General features: G+C 44.3%; 1 protein-coding gene across 1 annotated transcript; it reads right to left on the bottom strand.

Annotated features, from left to right (window-relative positions):
• Positions 1-2,912: 2,912 nt before the first annotated feature.
• LOC119328795 (heat shock 70 kDa protein 15-like) lies at positions 2,913-8,234 on the bottom strand. Its single transcript, XM_037601781.1, has 10 exons — positions 8,057-8,234; positions 6,472-7,696; positions 5,559-5,768; positions 5,172-5,267; positions 4,884-5,081; positions 4,272-4,466; positions 4,041-4,187; positions 3,806-3,955; positions 3,529-3,659; positions 2,913-3,457 (listed from the first exon to the last, which is right to left on the bottom strand). The coding sequence occupies exons 2-10, from the start codon at positions 7,639-7,641 to the stop codon at positions 3,253-3,255; spliced, it is 2,502 nt and encodes an 833-aa protein (XP_037457678.1). The 5' UTR covers positions 7,642-7,696; positions 8,057-8,234; the 3' UTR covers positions 2,913-3,252.
• Between the last annotated feature and the right edge of the window lie 1,181 nt (positions 8,235-9,415).

Raw genomic sequence — 9,415 nt, 5'->3', positions numbered from 1 at the left:
ACAAATTTTAATTCTTACTTAACAGTTTTAGGCACTAATGCGTAATATGAAATTGAACCTAACAATTGCAAGTATGATACTAAGAGCTAAGCAAGATAAACAAGTACCACAAGTATATGAGTAAACAAGCACAATATGATACAAGTAAAGACCAAGAGACAAGTAATCACAAGTAGGGAGTTAGGGTTAGGAATAACCGCAACTCCGAGATACGAGGATGTATGCTGATGTTCATTTCCTTGGAGGGATTCTATGTCACTGTTTAGAGAGGTGGGTGTTACCACGATGGCACACCAACGCCACGAAGTCTCACCCTATTCTCTCTTTGAGATATCACCGCGAAGGCAATTCTCAACCACTAGTGGTAGACCTTGGGGTGGTCTCCAAACCCTCACGAACTTTTTGAGGGTAATCACAATGGTCGATTCCTCTCCGAAGTACTCCTACCAACTAGGAGTCCCCAACCTCCAAGAGTAACAAGAACGATGGGAAGAGCTCAAGACTTTCTCAAATCACGAATTCCTTTGGTACACAGAAAGGGAAGGAGTGGATCTATCACTTGATTGGGCAACTTGTCACAAATGCTCTCAAATCCCTGCGGGATCTAAGATTTGGTGTATGAGAGTGAGTGAGAGAGAGTGAAATGTGTTCTAGGGATTGCTCAAAGTGAATGATCAACCCTCTCCCTTGGAGGAAGAAGGCTATATATAGTATTGGAGTAAATATGGTCGTTGTAGTGTAAGTGACAGGGGTAGGCCGGGCATCCTGGCCAGGGGCCGGACATCCGACACAGTGTAACGCATGTGTAATAAAACAAAGAGGAGTGAATAAAACAAAGAGGCCGGACATCTGACATGGTGCCCGGACATCCTGAGATATCATCACAAAACAGATGCTCTCTCGACAGCAAAGGGCCGGATATCCAGCTGGACATCCGGATATCCGGCAGAGAGGCCGTACATCCGGGGGTTACACCACCACCTCGATCTATATTGGACAGCAGGAGCCGAATATCCGGCGGAGCAGCCCGGATATCCGTCGTGCGGGTCGGACATCCGGTGTGGGAGCAGAGGCAATATTTCTGCTGCAGTTTTTAGGATATGTGACCAAGGTGGAGAAGCTAGGTTTTCCTGAACTAAGCAAGTCCTCCACTGGCCCTATCCCCTCTTAATAGTGCGGGATCCTTATACTCAAGAATAAACGAAGATACAACCCTTTTGATCTAGTAATTCTTCCTTGAGTAGAACCAACTCTGTATGTCCATGATCCACACACTTTTATCATCCGGAGACTAACATCCGAGATTTACTTGACGAACATAGTTAGTCCCCTACATGTATATTATCATCAACATCAAAAACTTGATGTAAAGGCATGATTGCACTTTCAAAGCCGCAATCAAGGAGGGCTACAAGGATATGGTCGTCACTCGGCACTCGCATTAAAGAAGCCCAATGAAACCTCAACTGCGTAAAAACGCAAACGAAAGCAGTCGAACACGGCCCCTCACGTGAAGTCACTTCCAAACAAAGGAGAAAATCGGTTAACTAAAATCATGTTTTGATTGGTTCTTGTGTCAATTTCAATCAATGCTTTAACCCCTCGCCCTCCCCTCCCAACCAGTGCTTTAACCCCATCTGGAACGCCCCCTCGTTCCCTCTCCCCTCGGGCCAAAACCCTAATTTTTTTCTCTGATCTGATTTTTCTTTGCTTCTTGCAGGTCACTGTGTGGGTGTATGGATCCTTCTCAACAGCCCGATTCAAAGTGATGCTGCTATATAAGTGTTGTTGTTCATGTATAAGTGCAACTGTTTTTGTACAAGTGCTGATGTGTACAGTGCTGCTGCATACATGATTCTGATGTAAATGTAGTTTTTTGTAAGTGCTGCTATTGTACTCTTTATATACAATTATTCAGAAAAAGTTCACATATTGCATATAATATAGTTTTAAACATTACATCAAAGTACAATGTTCATCCTATCACAAATGAGCAATTCTAATGTAAAGAATGACCATCCAAACAAGGTTTAGAATTGAGCCTCTCATGTGAATTCCAAGTGTCAATTCCCTGCACATCCAAACAACATAATTCGATTTCAATGTAATATCAAAGTCTGGGGAGATTTGATATTGGGCGAATGCAATTCCATGGCCCTGAATATCAACATCCAAACAGAGCATTAGTCATTCTAGCTCAATTCTGATTTGTTGCTTTAGGTCAATTTTGATCTTAGTGTGATGTTCAACGCAATATGCAATTTTTATCTGTGAAGAACAAATATAGACGCTGACAAGGTGAATCTGTAAAATATGAAGTGGGGAATAAACAGAGACGTTGACAGGGTGGATACATAAGGTTGATCATAGTGGGAGTAACTTACGTAGTAATATAACGCACCCCAAAATAAATCTGCTTATATGGCACAGAGTTAATGAGAAGAGAGATATTTAGAGTAACGTAATATGTTACTATCACATAACACTTCCCAAGACAAAATAAGTCTAATAAGTACATCCACCAACGATACTAGCTCTATGTTACTTCCCACTAAAAATTCTAGGTTACTTCCCATTAATATAATAACATAGACTATTCTAGGTTACTTCCCATGAAGATAATAACATAGACTAATGTCATATGCATAACACTAGGCTAAGTTACTCCGACTAGCTTAAAGTTAGTGGGAGCCTTTCCCGCTATCCTCGAGCTTAAAATAAAAAGGTGGATCCATAAAATATGGAGTTCGAATTGTTGCGACTTAGTATTTGTGCGTCTTTGTATTTGCTTATTATGTTGAGCGCTTCGAAATGATTTTGAAGCTGCAAATGCTGCTCATCTGCTAGAGTTGCTCTTACACCGGCAGTCTTTTGAGCTTTGTTATTTACCATTAAATCCTCAAGAGCCGAGATACCAAAAATAGATTAAACATGCTTTGGAGGGTGTGTCCTGGTGGTGCAGACAGGAGTACAGCAAAACGCAGGATCATGTTTAACATGGCTCAAACCCTTGATGGCTATAGAAACTACAGCAAAGATACCGCCGACATCAGGCACCAAAATCTGAAGATAACCCTGCATCTGCATCACCCACCAAGAAAGCCAGAACGCCAAGTCCAGGGACAGACAGCTACATACACTACCGAACTGTCTCAAAGTTCCAACACATCATACATAACCTTGCTCGCAATCGTGCGTGCCACAAGACCCAAAAGCTTGCAGATAAAAAAACTGCTTCGATCAACAATAAGCCTATGCCGAGGAAGGATCGGGTTCGTCGGTGTCCATCTGCTCGGCTGCAGGCTGCTCCCACGCACCTCCCTCACTGGCCGGCTCACTAGCTTCAGTGGCACCATCTGGCTGCTGCTCTGGTGTTTGAGGTGGTGAAGTTTCGGCCGGGGGTGGGGTCTGTGGCTTCGGTGCTGGCTTTGGCTTTGTCACGATCGATTTGCAAAATCTGTAATAGTAGAAGGTTACAGATAGACAGTAGACATCATGACAGATGGTTGTTATGTTATAAAAACTAACCTGTCAAGTGCTTCCGCCTTCTTCTTAATGTCGGAAACAAGGAGAGCAGGATCAGCATGCTTTGGTAAAGCATCCTGCTGCTGTTTTTTCTCATGCAGCCAAGTCTCCGCTCCCAAGCACTCATTAACAACCTGCATGTAACAGATACAGGTTAGCAACTGAACTACAACAGGAACAATAATTGTTTGCCAGTGATTTGATTTAGTAACAACTATAACAGTGAATAGACTGTCATGATAAGAATTTCTAATCCTCTGATAGGTGGGAGTGTTAATACCTTTTGTTTCTCCGATATGTCGATATGCTCAAACTTTGGGTCACTAGACAATGCAGCCTCCCTGAAACTGCGGATGCAGTACGCTAGTTGCTCAATAGCAGGACCTCTTTCTTCCCACTCTCTGTAGCGCGCCTCGATAGGGCCACCAACCTGAAGGAAAATAATGTTCAGCCCTCCAGAATCGAGAATACAGAAGAAGGCTCTATCCATGTATAACATAGTAAAGAAGGCATGCCTTTTTAAGTTCTTCCAGTTTTGCAACATAGACTCCCTTGGTCTCATCCTCGCCATCTTCGTACAGCCAATCCTCAACCTCCTGAAGCTTAGCCGTCAAAGTTTCTTTGTCCTCCGATGTAACATAATCAGAGTACTTCTCATAAAGCTGAAATACAAGAAGAGAAAACATCAGGTACTGCACACCGCTACAGATTAATAGAACCTCACCGAAACATGCAGTCCAACATACCTTGTTACGCATGTCATAAACATAAGCCTCCACAGAATTCCTCTTCTCTTTGGTTTCTTCCATAACTCTGTCTTGAAGAGCCATTTCATACTCTTTCTCGACAGCTTTCTCCAACTCAGCAGACCCCATTGCACCATATACCAATTCCGCAACTGGGACATTAGTTTTCTTGACTTTCCTTTTTGATGGCTGGGTCTAAAATAAATAAAATAATTTTATAAATTACATGTCTCGCCCAAAAACTGAACAGTGCTTTCCCAAAAGTATGCATGAATGAAACTAGAGCACTAGCTTGTTCCTAGCAAGAACAAATCATGATTCCTTTGGCGTAAAAACCATATGGAACGTCTAAGATACCACTAGTTAACATTCTGAACCAGTATGAGAAGGTTTAATATTGGATAAATTAGAATTGGTGACTACCAAGTAAATGGCAAACCACTGATCCACTGTCAGCTTCACAAAAAAGCTGCAGTGGTAAGTAATTCCCATTAACATGAGACAAATCCACACACCCTAGTGGTAAGCATAAATTTAAGCCACATAGAGCAATAGCTCTTCTCAACATGCTAAGAGCAAAAGACCATAATAATCCAAAACTCTGTCAATTACCTTGGCATCAGTATCCATAGGAGCAGATTTTTCCTCGGAATCTTGTGCCCCATCTCCAGTAGCACCCTCAGCAGTGTCTGTAGTACCTTTAGGTTCCTGCATATTGACATCAGTGGCATCTGTCTCCATTTTGTTAGCATCCTTTGGCACCTCACTTGTAGCTGATACTGGAACTTCCACTTCCTCCTCCTCCAGCATCTGTGTAGAAAAGAAAGCGTACTAGCAACATCAGAGACAAGTTATATGTTTTTCCAGAGGAAGGTGATAGGACATGGTATTGCAAGTTACCGTCGCTGATTCAAGAGAGACTATTCCGTGAATGTTGAGACGAACTTTCACTTTCAGTTTTGCCTTCTCACCTTTGCTGGATTGGAAAGGGCCGATCTGCATAGGGTTTGGCACAAAAATCAAATCAGTAACCATCAAAAACTGCTAAGTACTACCGTGTATAGGACACAGTATCTGCATAGGATGGAATAGATTTTAAGGTGGTCTAGCAGTTGAATGTGTATTGAATGACTTCTGAAAAGGTATATACTCCCTCCGTCCCAAAATTCTTGTCTTATATTTGTCTAAATACGGATGTATCAAGTTACTGTTTAGTATTACATGCATCCGTATTTAGACAAATTTAAGACAAGAATTTTGGGACAGGGGGAGTATTATGTTACCTACCGTGTAAGTGCTAATTTTTTGTGTTACTTGCGAATCTTCTGTTTCAACATTCAGAACATCCACTGCAAATGTATTGGACCTATAGAAGGTCAGAGCTTTGACGCTCGGGATCGGGTTCCCCTTTGGAAATACCACTGTTTTTTGGGGCTCATTGTTCTGGGAATCTGGTTTCCATGATAAAGCGATTGAAAAAGGAAAACCTTCATTAACCTGCATAATATTAAACCAATATGATAGTTAGAGGTACATGGTGCATTAAAAATGAATTTCATGTTATAACACATCGCTTTTAGGAAGTCACAGGATATAACACCATGCTCACGTAGCTTGTATCTAGCACCCCCAAACAACAGGACGGTGCCTTAACAGAACTCAAAGCCATCAAAGGAGAAATTATTCAAAACTTGCAACATTGATATATTCAAAACTTGCAACATTGACATAAAATAAGGCTAATTTAGTTTAACTGTTGCAGATCCGTATTAGAAAGTTCATGTAAAGCTAGTCATCAGTCACACCAATGAAGCCATCTTAAAGTCATATTATTTATAAATTACAAAATGCAGTCTAGCACTTAGGTACTAGGTGGAAGGCAGACTCAGTTTGGGCCTCGAAGATCTTACAAGTGAACATTATTCTGCTTAAACTGCAATATATCAACACAACAGTTCCTGCTACACAGGTGTCAAATGAAAGCAACAGGAGATGAAGATATTAAAGGTTGAAGACACCTACATAATAATAAACTGAAGAAAGCAGATGAAAGCTGTTCTAAATTTCTGAAGAACATGAACTTAAAGAGAACATTTAAAAACGAACTATCTGTACGTTATAATAATGATGAAAATGCTAGATTGGGAATAAAAAAAGAAACAAATGACCAGAGGCCAAACATAAGAAGACAAGTTTGTACCTGGAACTCCCGCACTTTGAACGTGGGACTAAGTATAGCACACTGAAGAGCGCATCCCCGGGCAACACATTCACTTGCATTCATAGTTCTCCGCGGTTCCTTTCCAAAGAATTCAGTGATAATCCTGATTATAGCAGGGACACGAGAACCTGATCCAACAACCTCAACAAAGTGCACACTTTCTGATGTCAAGCCAGCTTCGGCCAAGGCCTTCTCCAATGGCCCTTTCACACGTTCTAGTACTGGGGCACTGATCTGTTCAAATTCATCCCTCTTGATGAAGCCTCGTACATCCTTCTCATCCATCAAGCACTCAATATTCATCGGTGCCTCCGGATTGGCGCTCAGCATCTTCTTGAGCTTCTCACAGGCCACACGCAACCTAATGCAGGCACGGGCATTCTGGTAGACATCAATCTTATACTCCTCTTTAAATTTTTCCGCAAAGTGCTTAAACAGGGCTTCATCAAAGTCTCTTCCGCCAAGAGACCTGTCATATGCGTGGGACAGCATCTTCAGCTGCCCCTTCTTGAAACCGACAATGCTTACCTGCATGCTGGCATGCCCGACATCAACAAATGCGACGTTCAGCTGATCATTCTCAGGGAGATCAGTCTTATATATGCCATATGCCAATGCAGTAGCAGTGGTCTCATGGAACAGACGCAACGGCCGCAGACCAGAGATAGTGGCAGCATCAAGAACAGACCTACGCTGCAGGTCAGTGAAATACACCGGGATACCAATGCAGCAATCAACAACAGCGGACTTCAGGTTATCCTCAGCAATGGCCTTCAGATTAGACAGCACCATGGCAAGCAGCTGTGTGGGGGTGAAAGCATTCTCCTCCCCCAGATACCGGGCATGGACGAGTGGGAACCCATCAGGGCCCTCCGAGACACGGAAAGGGAACGACTGCAGATCGCGCTGCAGCTCAGGATCAGCGAACTTGCGGCCCAACAAGCGCTTGATCTGTGAAATGGAGTTCTTCGGGTTCATGGTGGAGTTGGCAGCGCCTGCAGTGCCGATGAAGCGCTGCTTGTCACCGAAGCAGACGATGGCAGGGGTCTCCCGTTTGGATTCCTCATTGAGAACCACGTCGATGCCACGCTGCCGTGCCACCCCCACAATGCAGCTCTCGTTGCCCAAATCAAACCCAACCACGCTCATCTTCGATGCAGCTCCCGGCCACCGCTGGGTCACACGATCAGATCGCAGCCTACACCTGCACACGGAGAGATCCGCCAGTCAAATACCTTGATAAATCTCGGCATATAAACCTCAAATCTACCGACTCCATGCGCCAAACCCCGAGAACACGTCAAATTTGATCCGAAACGACGCAAACTCCGATCTAAACCCTCAAAGGCATAACCCTGCGCCCCTAAAACCGCAGCACAACATCACGAACTGATTGATCTGCTAATAAAGGTGAAGCCCACTTTCACCTTCGAACAAAATTACAGAATGTTGAAAAGGAGACGTGCTGCGGGAACGCGGAGATCGATATCGACGACGGCGAGGCGGCCTTGGTCGCGGCGAGAAATCGCGGAAGGAAAGCGTCGGAGGTCGGATTGGATCGTACCGGCGGTGGGCGAAGTCGTGGGTGCTCCTTGAAATTTCGCTTCCGGCAGACGAGGCGAAGACAGGGCAGCTCTTTTTCCCTTGGCGAATACGAGGCGCCGAGGCGGTGGTATATGCGGCGCCGTAGTGGTGGTGCCGCTGTGGTCGCGGGTGTTCTTCTTCCTTTGAGAGTGCTCCTGAATGTTCTGGAAGGTGGAAACTGGAAACCCTTACAGTTGGACGATCATGGGCCGCTACTCTCGTGGGCCGCGTGCACGGGCACCGGACCGTAGTAGTAGAGTGTCTCAAAAAAAAAGTAGATGCGAGAAGCTTTGGGACCTCGCTACCTCAGTGTATATACCACTCAAAAAAATTGTCGTTTCCCCTCTCGTTAGGCTTTCGCTCTTCTCTCGCCACCACAGGCGACGTTGAGAGTTTATCCGTCCTTCACTGCCGCTCATCTGACCGCTCCGCTCGGGCTGACCAAGGGGCAGTCTAGTACTGCTTCCCGGCCTTGGCAGGAGGGTTAGACGGGGCTGGAGATGTTAGGGTTTCTGGGTGGGAGTGCGGTGTAGCGAAGTCGCGCGATCGGATCTACGGCCTGTTCTGGAGATGGCGAAGCAAGGTGCCCCGGGCGCGTCATGCAGCAAGGGGAAGGGGAAGCTAGAAGATCTCATGGAGGAACTTGCCCTGAAAGAAGATGACCTAGATGATGTAGTCTTCGAGGAGGACGACGCGCCACCAGCGGAGGATCTCAGGTGGATGACTCTGGTTCGTGTCCATATCGATAAAGGGTTTAGCACCTACTGGTTCTTTCGTAATATGCGATCTGCCTGGGATCTTGCAAGGAGGGTTAAGATCAAAACCCTTGAAGAGAATCTGTTCATCATGCAGTTTGAGTGCCTGATGTCTACTACACAACCTTCTTCTTGTAGACGTTGTTGGGCCTGCAAGTGCACATGTAGGACAGTAGCAAATTTCCCTCAAGTGGATGACCTAAGGTTTATCAATCTGTGTGAGGCTAGGGTGAAGATGGTCTCTCTCAAACAACCCTGAAACCAAATAACAAAGAGTCTCTTGTGTCCCCAACACACCCAATACAATGGTAAATTGTATAGGTGCACTAGTTCGGTGAAGAGATGGTGATAAAAGTGCAATATGGATGGTAGATATAGGTTTTTGTAATCTGAAAACAGCAAGGTAACTAATGATAAAAGTGAGCGTAAACGGTATTGCAATGGTAGGAAACAAGGCATAGGGTTCATACTTTCACTAGTAAAAGTTCTCTCAACAATAATAACATAGATAGATCATATAACAATTCCTCAACATGCAACAAAGAGTCAGTCCAAAGCCACTAATAGCGGAGAACAAACGTACA

The sequence above is a fragment of the Triticum dicoccoides genome, chromosome 1B, assembly GCF_002162155.2.
Source record: "Triticum dicoccoides isolate Atlit2015 ecotype Zavitan chromosome 1B, WEW_v2.0, whole genome shotgun sequence".
Classification (NCBI taxonomy): domain Eukaryota; kingdom Viridiplantae; phylum Streptophyta; class Magnoliopsida; order Poales; family Poaceae; genus Triticum; species Triticum dicoccoides.
This window is presented reverse-complemented; position numbering and strand designations above follow the sequence as displayed.